This window comes from Zingiber officinale, chromosome 5A (assembly GCF_018446385.1).
Source record: "Zingiber officinale cultivar Zhangliang chromosome 5A, Zo_v1.1, whole genome shotgun sequence".
Classification (NCBI taxonomy): domain Eukaryota; kingdom Viridiplantae; phylum Streptophyta; class Magnoliopsida; order Zingiberales; family Zingiberaceae; genus Zingiber; species Zingiber officinale.
In genome coordinates, this window is record NC_055994.1 from 131,464,620 (window position 1) to 131,476,856 (window position 12,237).

Sequence of the window (12,237 nt, forward strand, 5' to 3'; positions counted from 1 at the left end):
GGTAGGACATCTCGCGTGACGCGAGAAAGGCTGAATCGATCGGGTGATCGATTCAAGCCTTTTCCAGGGGAGCATAGAGGTGCCCTGAATCGATCAGCCGATCGATTTAAGCCTCCTCAATTGATTGGTCAATCGATTGGATATGACCGTTGTGCAGGTAGCGAGCAACGGACGGCTGGGATGGCGTGAATCTCATGTGGCAATCGATTGGGAGTAAGCTTAATCGATTGGGAGCCCTAGAAGCGTCGAGTATAAAGTCGTGGCGAGCTTTCTTCTTCGTAGCACTTACACGATCCTTCACTACTACTCACCACCGAACTGAGAGCTTGGAAGAGAAGTGTTATTGCAGTTTCCAAAGGGTCTAGAGGAGTTTTCATCAACAAGAGATTAAGAAAGAATAGGTTTTTCATTTGTATTCTTGTATTTTCTTATTGCGTGTGTTGTATCTTGTTGTGTGAGTATTGTACAAGGCTTCTTCGCCTTCGGTAGTTACCGAGAAGAAGTAGTTTTCATAGTGGAGAGTGTGTCGTGCGTAGATCCTTGAATTAGTCACCTATTCTTAAGGTAGATACCAAGTAAATCCTTCGTATTAGCGTTGTAAATGCGTTTCGTGTTTCATTCCGCTGCATCTACAAATCGACCCTAACAATCTCTTTGACTCTTTTGACTTTTTATCTCTTTTAGCTTTCTTTAACTTTGTGCTTTATGTTTTTCCATTCTCTAATTGTCTTTATTTTAATGGGGTATTAAATTATAATGTCTCCATTTACATGACCTATTCAATTGATGTGATCAAGCTTTTTTTTCTTTTGGATTTCTGCATGTCACAATGAGTAATAGGAAAATTAATTCTTATTTTAAGAAATGGTTTTTTGAAAATATTGTTTGTGTTAATTCTTCTATCCAGGAGACCTCGTCAATTAACTCGAACAATAATTCTCCTATGGTTCTCAATGTTTCTAATGATCAAGCCTCTATTCCAAAATCTTCTCAAACAAAATTTCCAAAGGCGGCTCAAGATATCAATATTCTTGATATGATATTGAGCGAGATACTGGATTACATAAGCTTAATCCTATATCAGATTATCCGCCAGATAAAAGAGATGAAATTATGTGTGCTTATTTGATTTCGGCTCCTTATAAAGCAACCCCATATAAGTCTTCTAACTATGTAAACAAGAGTGGAAGAAAATTTTGACCTTCCTGGTATAAGTTATTTCCTGATTGGTTGGAATATTCTCCTTCCAAAAATATTGCATATTGCCTTCAATGTTTTCTTTTTACAAGGCTAAGTGCACATTTTGGGATAAATGCATTCACCATTGATGGATTTCAATCTTGGAAAAAAGTGAATAATGGTAAAAATTGTTCATTCTTGATTCATGAAGGTTGTGGTCCCAATTCTTTACACAAGAAAGTTATGAATGTACTCATGATTTGACGAACTCTTCTCAACACATTGATAGAGCTATTAACAAGCAAAATAACCCCAGGTCCAAAAGTTAAATATAAGCTCCACTCGCTAGGGGTGTAATCAAGCCGAATCGAGCCGAATTCTTGAATGTTTGAGTTTGACTCGTTTATAATAGACGAGCTCGAGATTGATTTAACGAATATATTCATAGCTCACGAACTTATTCGAGCTTTTATTGGACCTAAATGAGTTTAATAAATATAAATTATAAATTTAAATATTTATTAAAAACTAAATTATACATTTAGAGAAAATTATAATATTCTTAATAAAATTTATAATTTTATTCTAATAAATAAATTTAATATGTTTGTCTATATTTTTCATAAGTAGAGTGTAAAATCTATAAATTAATATCAAAACTATTATTATTTTATTTAAAAGTTAATTCATGAGCTTATTAACGAAGATGTTCACGAGCTAACAAGCCGAGTATTGTGAAGCTTGAGCTTGATTTGTTTATCTTAATGAATCTCATTAAACGAGTTCAAACGAGCTTTTATTAAATCGAGTTTCGAATTACTTATGAGTAACTTGATTCATTTATACCCATACCACTCGCCAAGTCTGGAAATCCTATTAAGAAGTGTCTCTTCGAATTGACTAAAGGATCTATGGTAGCTCGTTGATCTGAGACCTCTCTGATTCTCCCAAAGCTCACCCTGGGAGGTAGATTCAAAAGAATTTTTATTGGGAAATACCAGAGCGTTGAGCCAGTGGAATGAGATGAGCTCTCCTTGGCCCTTACTCTCTTAGGCTTTGACCCTGGAATCCTTTGAGTTGGTTGAAAAGAATTGTTTACGACTTAAGGTCTTAATTGATGTTGCAAAATTATGTGCATGTCAAAGTTTAACTTTTAGAGGTCATGATGAAACTCGAGATTCACATAATCATGAAAATTTTATAGAAATTATAAAATACACGATTTCTTATAATGCTAACATACATTCTATGTTTTGAAAAATACTCCTCAAGTTGCTTCTGCTCATTGACTGCAATTAATATTAGTAGCAATATCTGTTGAACATTTTTTTTCACACTTTGTTAACTCATGCCACCCAAATTGCTGAATTGATATCTATAAATGAGCTTGAAACTAGAAAAGGGAAAAATCAAGTTGAGAGTCTTGTTGCTAATATAAAAGCCATTTAAATCTTGATTACTCTTTCAGTTTCAATTTAATAGTGTGCGCGTTTTCAGGAATAAAAGTTGTTAAGATGACATTTCTTATTAAGCTTCTCTCGGGCTTGTCCGTGGGTTCTCTTCTTAAGGTCGTTAGACAAGATTCAGTGTCAAATGAATTAACGGTACGATACACTTGCAATTAAAAACAAATAGTGTCAATGTGATATTTTGGTTAATTAAATTTAAGATTATCATATTAGCTCGAAGAGGTCTTTAAAATCCAAAAGAAAAATCTCACAAATACCCGAAACAAATTAAATCTCTCAACTCAATTCTGGTAAATCAAAGGAATTCGAAGATTTACAATGAAAATTCTTCAAACAATATTTATTTTTTGCATTTAAGTAAGATGCAGCCACGTTGAGTAGTTCGACGATATGGATCAATTATTCCCTCTCTGTTCGTACTTGCGCGCCCACATCTACTTTCCCTTTATAGTAAACTTGACCAGGTCCATGCCGTTGAGCACCAGTCCCAGATAGGCCACGTTTTTGAACACCACCTTTCCGTACACCGGCGCCACCGCCGACGCCGACCGCGCCACCGTCACTTTCTCCACGCACTTTCCCCACTTACTGCGTTTGTCATCCATCCAGATGATTAGCTATATACATCATGCTTCAAATTCACCAGATTTAGGATCGATCGGTGAGAACGTATATACCTACTGAAGTACTCCTCGATGTCCCCTTGGGACAGAGGATATCCCCTGGAGAAGGTGATGAAGATGGATCGTTCGTCCTCCGCCGCCGTCGACAGCTCCGCGACGGCGTCCATGTAGGGCCTCGCCAGCTCCGGCGGTAGCGGAGGCGGCGACAGGTTCCGCCTGCGGGCTTCCGCCTCCGCCGCGTCGTACGAGGCCAAGGTGGCTTGCAGGCCGTCGTGGAAAATTACCGGGCCGATACGGATGAGGTGGTAGGTGAGGCCCTGCACGGCGGCATCGCGGTGGCGGTGGAAAAAGTGGAGGTCGAGCGGGTGGGAGCCGAGGGTGGCGATGAGGGGGATGGCGCCGAGGGCTCCTAGGGCGGGGGGCTGGCGTGGGGGCCCGTCGCTGCGAACGCAATTGAGGATGGCCTCGGCGTCGGCGACGAGGCGGAGAACGACGGCGGGGTTGCTGGCGTGGAGGCGGAGGTGGGCGAGGGCGTCGATGCCAGTGTTCTCGAGCCACATGAGTAGAGCGACGACATTGCGGGCGACGGTGGGGGAGGTGCCGAGGGTGACCAACCGGTCGTAGGCGGCGCGGTCGGCCTTGTGGAAGAGGAGCAGGTCGCGGACCGAAATAACAAAATTGACCGGCGTGTAGAAAAACGAGGAGGAGGAAGCAGAAGAAGAAGAAGAAGCCATTTAGTCGATCACCATCGACGAACTCGAGCAACAGCAGCAGCCATCGGGATGCATTTTGTAAGGTGTGAACGGGTACGACCAAATTTGTACGCGCCTCTTGGCGACCGACGAGCGCGCTTCTTCACGTTCAATCTTCAAATCCTCTAGCCTTAATCGACCAACTCAATTTACCCAATTTGCATCACCATTAATCTACTCATTGATGATAATTAGTCTGTGATTCCAAATTCCATGATCCCTGCTTCAATCTGTTGCGCCGTTCCTGCCATGAACCGACGTCCACTCTCGCTGTGCACTGTTTCATGGAGGCCAGCGTCTATTCACTCCGCGCCCATTCCAACCCTATATATGAACTCAGCCCCTGCTATGGCTTGCTGATCGAGATCAAGATCAGCAATGGCTTCTTCTTCTTCCAAATTCAACTATCTTGATTCCGTATACCATCTTATTCTCTTTCACAAGGTCGACCGCGATATTTACGACCAATTGATTGCCCACGGTATCTCTCCCGATGTCTCCCGTATCGTCGTTGCGCTCCTCGTCTGGCTCTACAACACCGGCATCAACGTCATCCCTTACCTCAGAAACAACGTCAACAATGCCTTCGCCTTCATCCGTCTCACCGCAGAAGCAGAGTTCATCCTCGACTGCCTCCGCCGCGACTCCCCTCCGCGGGAGTCCGCCCTCGCAATCCCCGTCATCGCCTCTCTCACCACCCGCCCCATCGACCTTGGCTTCTTCCACTTCCATCGCCATGAGGCGGCCGAGCGCATCGCCGAGACCCTTACTGCCAGCAGGTTTTTCTTGGACGACGCCCTCTTCGCCACCTTCCGTCGTTATGAGGAGGCGGTGGAGGACGCCCGCCGACGCAACACTGCACCGCCACATATGCCGCCGGAGCTAGCGAGGCCCTGCATGCCCTTCTCCCTGACGGATGAGACTTCGGTGGACCAGCGTTCTCTCATCCTCACCTTCCTAGCGACTACTCCGTTCACAGAGCATGAGATAGCAGTCTACTTCGCAGAGTAAAGGATTTTGATTGAGAAATTTTATAGAATTCTTTCTGTTACTTTATTGTTTAAATTGAACAGGAAATGGGGCGATTGCGTGGAGCGAGTGGTATTTGAGGAGATTGCGGCGTCGTCATCCATGGCGCAGTTTTGCGCGAGGGTGGTGTTCAAGAGGGAGGGATACGTGGCGCTGGTGCTCCACGACTCGCCTGTGTTCAGGTTCTCCATCAACGCGAAACAAGTGTGGGCGCGCAGGGTTGAGCAGAGGAGGAACTGAAGCTTTCAAATTCAATTAGCAACATTAATTTCCTTTACGTTCTTGACACGACTATGGATGTTTGTGCAACTTGATTGACCTTATTGTGTTTTCATGTGATGCTGAACAGCTGAAGTACTATTTCGACTGAATATTTCTTGTTCTGTTGTTGTTTAAAATATGACGGGCAAAGAAAAACTTGATTGACCTTGTTTAGTTGGCCTGATCACATCGTCGAGTTTCGCATCGGGAGATGCCCGGCTGCGGAAGTGCACCACTTTCCTCCGCTGCTTGCAGACCGCCGGCGAGATCGTCAATTAATCGGTGGGTTGGCTGAACTTTTCTGATTCAACTTGATTTTATCTTTAATGTTTGATTAATTTAAATTTATATCACTACTCCGCACCGGCAAGTCCCGCCGCCTCAGCCGAGAAGGGCTGGTGAAGTTGTGGTGATCGAACTGCAGGAGGAAATGGCGAACAAGTGGGGTGGCGGATCGCCGTCTCTTGCGAGGCCGAATCGACAACGACGGCGACGGGAACTTCTGTAGCACCAAGTAGAAGCGACTTGCCAGGATTGAGCACCACCACCACGAAGGGGCCGGCCTTCTGCAACCTCCTCCCCTTCATAAAGCCGCCGCCGAGCCCTGCAGCCTCGGGGCCTCTCTTCCATACAGTGATAGGACCCGCATTTCTGCTCCCCCTCGAGTTGTTGGCCGACGCGAGTTCGACTTCATCGGCCGCCACCGACGACCGTCTACTGTTTGAGAGAACTTTTCACTGACATGAATTGAATAATGATGTACATAGTCATTTTTGATGATAATGAAAATATTCTTTCGCCCATTCTTTTTAATTTGATCAGTATTGCTCAAAATTAATACTAAACCGAACCGGATTCTCCTGGTCGACCGGTTTCTAAATGGGCCACGGCCTTGCCGGTCCGGTTTTCAAAACCTCGCCTATCCAATCCGTTCACCGACCTGCGAGAAGCACAAGGAAGAGGAACGATGTACCTCATCTCTCCCTTCTCCTCGCCTTCTTCCGTGCTCGCTTCATCAACTTCCAGTGCGTTTTAATCTTCGCCTTGTTTTCGTTCTCGTCGGATCCTCACTTGATAGTTCAACAATTTCTTGGCTCGCAGGAAGTTTTCCAGGCGCTAGTGCGGTTCCTGTTAGGACTTCCATATTAGCGTCCGAGCAAGAACAAAGGTTAGGGTTTGAACACGATTTTGTTTCTCGCAGTACCTGGGCAGGCGATCGTAGGGATAGAAACCGGAGGAGGGATCTTCTTTTTGTTTCGTTGATTTCCTACAGCTCTATGCTGGCGCTTTCTTCTGCCTCCGGGAAGGTGAAGGGTAGCAACCCTTACAATGAGAAGCGACTGCTCGAACAGAACAAGAAGATACAAACGGCCAACAATGCTCCTGATGATTTCCCCAATTTCGTTAGAGAAGGTGAATGTCTCTTCAATCCATCAATAAGTTAAGTTCGAGCCTGCAAATCTATCCAGATCTCTGATACATGCTACTTCATTCAATCCAGGCTTTCAAGTTAAAGTAGTGACTTCAGATAAATATGTGACGACCGACTCCGGACTCATCTATCTGGATATACTGGTTGGTAAAGGTGATTGCCCAAAGGAGGGTCAACAGGTTATCCTTAGATCAATTTTCACTTTTTCATACATTTAATCCATGATCACATCTTAAATTGCCATTTGCCCTTTTGAATAATTTCATACCACTATTAACCTAGTTTGTCTCTATCGAATGCATATGGATCAGGGCCATCGGGCACACAGATTGACAGCAACCAGACTCTTATCTCTTCTTGTTCTTCTTTATTTAGGATGCTACTACTACCAATTCATGTCATCAATTACAGATTTCATGAACTATAATGACAAACCTTGTATTCTTGAATACTTCCTTTTCCACATACTGCTCAGTAGAGGTGTTTGCATTCTGTTGGCATGTGAATGAGTTCTCTACTTGAATCTCTTTGATCGCAGGTCACATTTCACTATGTTGGTTATAATGAATCAGGCCGTCGTATTGACAGCACTTACCTGCAAGACCGACCTGCTAAAATTCGACTAGGGAATAAATCATTGGTCCCAGGCAAGTTCTACATCTAGCAAAACCCTTTCTTACTCTTCAATTGTGAACTGTGAAGTGAAAAATACAAAGCCACCACCATGCAGGATTTGAGGAAGGAATAAGGGACATGAGACCAGGAGGGAAAAGAAGAATCATTATTCCTCCAGAACTAGGGCCTCCAGTAAGTTCCAAATCTATTTCTTCCCTTCTTTCTTCCTTTGGTAGATCATCAGTAAAACTTGTCATTTATCTGTTCACTGCAGGTAGGACCTTCGACATTCTTCAGCGCAAAGCAATTTGAAGTTTTTGATATAGAACTTCTTGATGTGAACGATTGCCAGAGAAGAACAATTGGATTTTACTCTGATGTCGTCTGTAATTGAGAAATTTATTACACTCCTGTTCAAAATAAATTCCAGCCATCCTCATAATGTCAAAAGGATGGTGCAAACTCACTCCCTTCGTAGACTGTGGTAACTTCTACCTTTAGCACTTTAACAGTTCAGTTTTGTGCAAGAGATTCTAGGTTTGCACAATTGGACGAGCTCATAAAAGCCCTCTTTCTACCATTCAAGAGAATGGGCCCTCCTTCGTTATTATATGCTGGGCGGACGCACTCACTGAATTTGTCTTTAAAAAAAATGTATATATTTTTAACTTTTTAAGTGCGTTACAATATGACTGGTAGATAATGTGGTCATACCTTAGCAGCGAACGGAGAAGATTTCTTCTCTCATTGGATAGGGTGAACATGGCCCACTCTTTTCATCACTTGAAATTAAGAATGACACTGTACTTGCGTGTTTGGTGATCGACATGCGCAGGCAATCAGACGACCATACGGTCCGATCACCGATACTGTCGTAGCTGCGTCGACCGTAAATCTGGACTTCCTGCGATCCGACGGTCACAGTTACTACTCACGCCCCACCTTCTGTGTATAAGTAAATTATTTGGTGGTGATTTTTTTATTGATTGATCTATTAATTGATCAAATCGAACTTTCTCTATCGTTGCTGTGAAGTACGACATTCTTGTTTTCGTTCTGATCTCCCCTTAAAATCTCTCCGCATCGCTGCCGTTGGTCGTTTGGTTGCCGCCACCGCGAGAGCAAATGGGATGCTCGGCGTCGAGGGTGGAGAACGAGGACTGCGTGCGGCGCTGCAAGGAGCGGCGCCGCCTGATGACGGAGATCGTCCACTCCCGCCACCACCTCGCCTCCGCCCACGCGGACTACCTCCGTTCGCTCCGCCTTACTGGCTCCGCCCTCACCTGCTTCGCTCGGGGTGAGCCCCTGGCCGTCTCCGAACACGCCCAGCCCGTCCTCCTCCGCTCCTCCGCCCCCGCCTCCCTCCCCCCGCCCAGCCCACTTCCCCCTCCGACTCCCTCTACTCTACCGCCGCCACCACCGCCGGTGATACCACAACTCCGCCGCCACCAGCAGCAAAATCACTCTTCGGCTTCCCCCTTTCCTTCTCCCACTGTCGCTGCTTCTTCCGCCAACCACTTCCGCATACCCTCGGTTGGCGGACACACCCAGTTCCCACCGGTGAACTGGGCGTACGCTACCACCCCCTCCCAGTCCTCATCCACCTGGGACTGGGAGAACTTTTACCCTCCTTCGCCCCCGGACTCAGAGTTCTACGAGCGTAGGAAGGCCGAACTCGAGGAGAAGAATCGCCTGCAACGCCAGGTTCCCTTGGAAGAAGAAGCGGACGAATCTGATGAGGAGCAGGATCCGGGAGATGAAGAAGGATACGGAGAACGAAAAGAAGAGCTCCACTGCCGTGACTGGGGCGAGCATTACCGGAGCACCACCAGCTCATCCACCAGATCCGACAGCGAGCCGGAGCTAGAGGAGGACGTAGACAACGAGAGGAATACCTTTTCCCGATCCGAGAACATGGCCGCCAGATCTGAGTACAGCGGATTCGCATCTAGTCAGGCGACGCCGTCGGAGATTGCTTCTTCTGCGGCCGCGGAGGCGAAGTCGCGGCTGCGGCCGAGGTTGGTGGTGGAATCGTCGTTGGCCAGATGGAATGGAGGCCGTCGGGAGGAGACATCATCCACCTCCGCCGCCGCTGAGTTGACGTTGGCAGTGCGCCACCACAATCTGGCGGAAATTGCTGCAGCCCTCGAGGAGTATTTCGTCAAGGCTGCCGACGCCGGCAGCGCCTTCTCAGATCTCCTTGAGATTGGCCGTGCCCAGTTCGATGGTAGCTTCAGGCAGCTCAAGAGTAAGTGGAGAGAGCAGCCATTCCTCATGCTTCTTTCAAATACAAACCTCTATGTCAAATTACTGCTTCAGTTGATTGATTATCTTGACTATATTCATCTTTTAGAGAAGGTGTACCACTCGAACAGTGTGCTGAGCACGCTATCCTCAAGCTGGACGTCCAAACCACCATTAGCAATTCGGTACAGCCTGGACACGTCTGCATTGGAAGAGTCTGACCGAGGGAAGAGCCATGGATCTACTTTGGAGCGGCTCTTGGCTTGGGAGACTAAGCTCTATAAGGAGGTGAAGGTATCAACCATCTTTAGCAATACATTGCATTTTCATGTTGTCATTGAGAATGATTCAACGGGTGATCTACATCTCCTGCTGCTTAAGCATTGATTATGACAAACATACATTTAATTTTCTGGCCTCTTCATTCCTGATTGATTTTGTTATAAAAGATTGTCAATTGCAAGTTTCATCAAGGATAGTAATTCAGGCTTATCCTAGATGTTGGTGGCTGGATTCAAGTTAATGGGACACTAAGTTGGAATACATTTAAGGTTCACTTTTATTAATTAGTTTTTTTAGCACCCAAACTCACTATTTCTTTTCATAGTTTTGCCATTTTTTGCGACTTCCTTTCCTGCATATATTGTATCGTAGGCTGGGTGAGTAACCTTAGTCAAACAAAAAATTCGAACCACTGATGTAAAACTCTCTTGCTCTGTTTACCAGATCAGAATCTTTTCATTATAAAGCGACTTAAAAGTCTGGTAAACCAACCAATTAGAACTAGAAGCATGTGCAAATTTCCTGTAAAACTTATGGATTTTCTCCTATTTAGTTGCTTACAGTTACTGATACACATCTGAAATTATTCTTTGGGTATAAGCTGTATTAGGAAGTGATCACACAATATCTCCTACATTTTGTTGGAAATTTAGAAGTAAAAACAGTGCTCTAGCATTAATATTTCTAAGATCCTACCACACTTTGTTATGCTGCAGGTGTGCCTACATCTGGTTATGGCAAAGGCCTATATAATGTGATAAATGGTTTTATCCTAAGAATGACTTGATAAGCTTTATAAGGAGTTTCATGCACTAGGCTGTCCTCTATAATAAAAAACATTTTATGAGTATGATATTTTTCTTCTTTTATATGAATTTCAGTTCTAGTATACCATCTCCTATGCATCTGCATCCGATGAACACTCCGTGTATGTTATTTCTTCGCCGATGTTATGGTTCTGATGGATGTACCTATGACGCTTTGATCTATAGGCTAGAGAAGGCGTGAAGATTGAGCATGAGAAGAAACTTTCGACATTACAGAGCCTGGAATGCAAGGGAAAGGTGGATGCTAAACTGGACAAGACCAAGGCTTCGATCAAGAAGTTACAGTCATTAATCATAGTGACATCTCAAGCTGTCACTACTACATCAACTGCGATAGCTGAAGTCCGTGATGATGAACTTGCTCCACAACTTGTCCAGATCTGTTATGCGTGAGTCTCTCTTTCCTATTCAATATTTCATTGCACAGTGCCTATATGATTTACTAAAACATCTGTTTAGCTCTGTCTAAATAAGTTCATATATTTTTTAGGCTTTTGAATATGTGGAGGAAAGTGAACCAGTTTCATGAAACCCAGAACCATATTGTGCAACAAGTCCGAGGTCTTGTGAATAGTGCTTCTAATGGTGAATCAACATCTAACTTGCATAGGCTAGCGACTCGTGACCTTGAGGCTGCTGTCTCAGCATGGCATTCAAGCTTCAACCGACTTGTGAAATATCATCGTGACTATGTCCGTGCCTTGTATGGCTGGCTTAAGCTTACACTTCGTCAAGTCAGCAGTGACAACCCTCAGAGAGATCATTATTCACCTATCGCAAATGAACTCACCACCTTCTGTGATGAGTGGAAGCAAGCTCTAGATAGGTTGCCTGATACTGTACTCTCTGAGGCTGTAAAGAGTTTCATGAACGTCATCCATGTCATTTACACAAAGCAGGCAGAAGAGTTGAAGATTAAGAAACGAGCTGAAACTTACTCAAAAGAGCTCGACAAGAAGTCCACAGCACTGAGAAATATTGAGAAAAAATATTACCAATCATACTCAATGGTTGGTCTTGCGCTTCCTGGTGGGGGGCATGACAATGATGGACAAGTATTTGACATGCGTGATCCATTGGCTGAGAAAAAGTCAGAGGTTGCAGCATGTCGGAGAAAGGTCGAAGAGGAGATCACAAGGCACGCAAAGGCAGTTGAGGTCACAAGATCATTGACCCTTAACAATATACAGACTGGCCTCCCTGGTGTGTTTCAGGCATTGACGGGGTTCTCTAGAATGGTTGTCGAAGCTATGGAAGGTGTTTGCCGTCGAGCTGGATCGGCTTGATGAAACTCCCTTTGTACTTTTTGGGCTATTTTATTATTTATGTGATCAAGAAGATATAGTTACAGACAGGCAGAAAATTGTTTCTCTATCGTGCGGTCCTAGGCTAATAGTTGATGTAGATATAATTTGGCATGATATATTTTGCCCGTTTCTGGAATGTACAAGGGGATGAATGGTACCCTCAGATGAGAGCTGCTTTTTGTGCTTTAATAAAGTTCACTGTCACAGATTTTAATGA

The 12,237-nt window shown here is 44.6% G+C and overlaps 3 protein-coding genes across 4 annotated transcripts; 2 read left to right on the top strand and 1 right to left on the bottom strand.

Annotated features, from left to right (window-relative positions):
- Positions 1-3,082: 3,082 nt before the first annotated feature.
- Positions 3,083-4,005, bottom strand: LOC121980024. Its single transcript, XM_042531997.1, has 2 exons — positions 3,326-4,005; positions 3,083-3,236 (listed from the first exon to the last, which is right to left on the bottom strand). The coding sequence occupies exons 1-2, from the start codon at positions 4,003-4,005 to the stop codon at positions 3,083-3,085; spliced, it is 834 nt and encodes a 277-aa protein (XP_042387931.1).
- Positions 4,006-6,233: 2,228 nt separating this feature from the next.
- LOC121981833 (peptidyl-prolyl cis-trans isomerase FKBP20-2, chloroplastic-like) lies at positions 6,234-7,887 on the top strand. 2 transcript variants are annotated; one of them, XM_042534584.1, is made up of 7 exons: positions 6,234-6,338; positions 6,415-6,481; positions 6,587-6,726; positions 6,815-6,924; positions 7,284-7,392; positions 7,476-7,552; positions 7,635-7,887. In XM_042534584.1, exons 1-7 carry the CDS (start codon positions 6,281-6,283, stop codon positions 7,752-7,754), a joined length of 681 nt encoding a protein of 226 aa, XP_042390518.1. In that variant the 5' UTR covers positions 6,234-6,280; the 3' UTR covers positions 7,755-7,887. The 2 variants fall into 2 exon arrangements, with proteins under 2 accessions (XP_042390518.1, XP_042390517.1); XM_042534583.1 differs by having other exon boundaries at positions 6,415-6,726.
- A 140-nt stretch (positions 7,888-8,027) lies between these two features.
- Positions 8,028-12,237, top strand: LOC121981832 (protein ROLLING AND ERECT LEAF 2-like). The gene is made up of 4 exons (XM_042534582.1): positions 8,028-9,608; positions 9,714-9,898; positions 10,879-11,102; positions 11,204-12,237. Exons 1-4 carry the CDS (start codon positions 8,486-8,488, stop codon positions 11,997-11,999), a joined length of 2,328 nt encoding a protein of 775 aa, XP_042390516.1. The 5' UTR covers positions 8,028-8,485; the 3' UTR covers positions 12,000-12,237.

What these genes read in the sequence shown, in the direction of transcription:
- LOC121980024 (XM_042531997.1), bottom strand. Translation starts at nt 4,005, where the DNA reads ATGGCTTCTTCTTCTTCTTCTGCTTCCTCCTCCTCGTTTTTCTACACG. An exon ending in ATCGAGGAGTACTTCAGTAG is followed by an intron (nt 3,237 to 3,325) that starts GTATATACGTTC and finishes TGACAAACGCAG; the next exon opens with TAAGTGGGGAAAGTGCGTGG.
- LOC121981833 (XM_042534583.1), top strand. Translation starts at nt 6,281, where the DNA reads ATGTACCTCATCTCTCCCTTCTCCTCGCCTTCTTCCGTGCTCGCTTCA. An exon ending in GCTCGCTTCATCAACTTCCA is followed by an intron (nt 6,339 to 6,414) that starts GTGCGTTTTAAT and finishes CTTGGCTCGCAG; the next exon opens with GAAGTTTTCCAGGCGCTAGT. An exon ending in GAATAAATCATTGGTCCCAG is followed by an intron (nt 7,393 to 7,475) that starts GCAAGTTCTACA and finishes ACCACCATGCAG; the next exon opens with GATTTGAGGAAGGAATAAGG.
- LOC121981832 (XM_042534582.1), top strand. Translation starts at nt 8,486, where the DNA reads ATGGGATGCTCGGCGTCGAGGGTGGAGAACGAGGACTGCGTGCGGCGC. An exon ending in TAGCTTCAGGCAGCTCAAGA is followed by an intron (nt 9,609 to 9,713) that starts GTAAGTGGAGAG and finishes TTCATCTTTTAG; the next exon opens with AGAAGGTGTACCACTCGAAC. An exon ending in AGCTCTATAAGGAGGTGAAG is followed by an intron (nt 9,899 to 10,878) that starts GTATCAACCATC and finishes TTTGATCTATAG; the next exon opens with GCTAGAGAAGGCGTGAAGAT.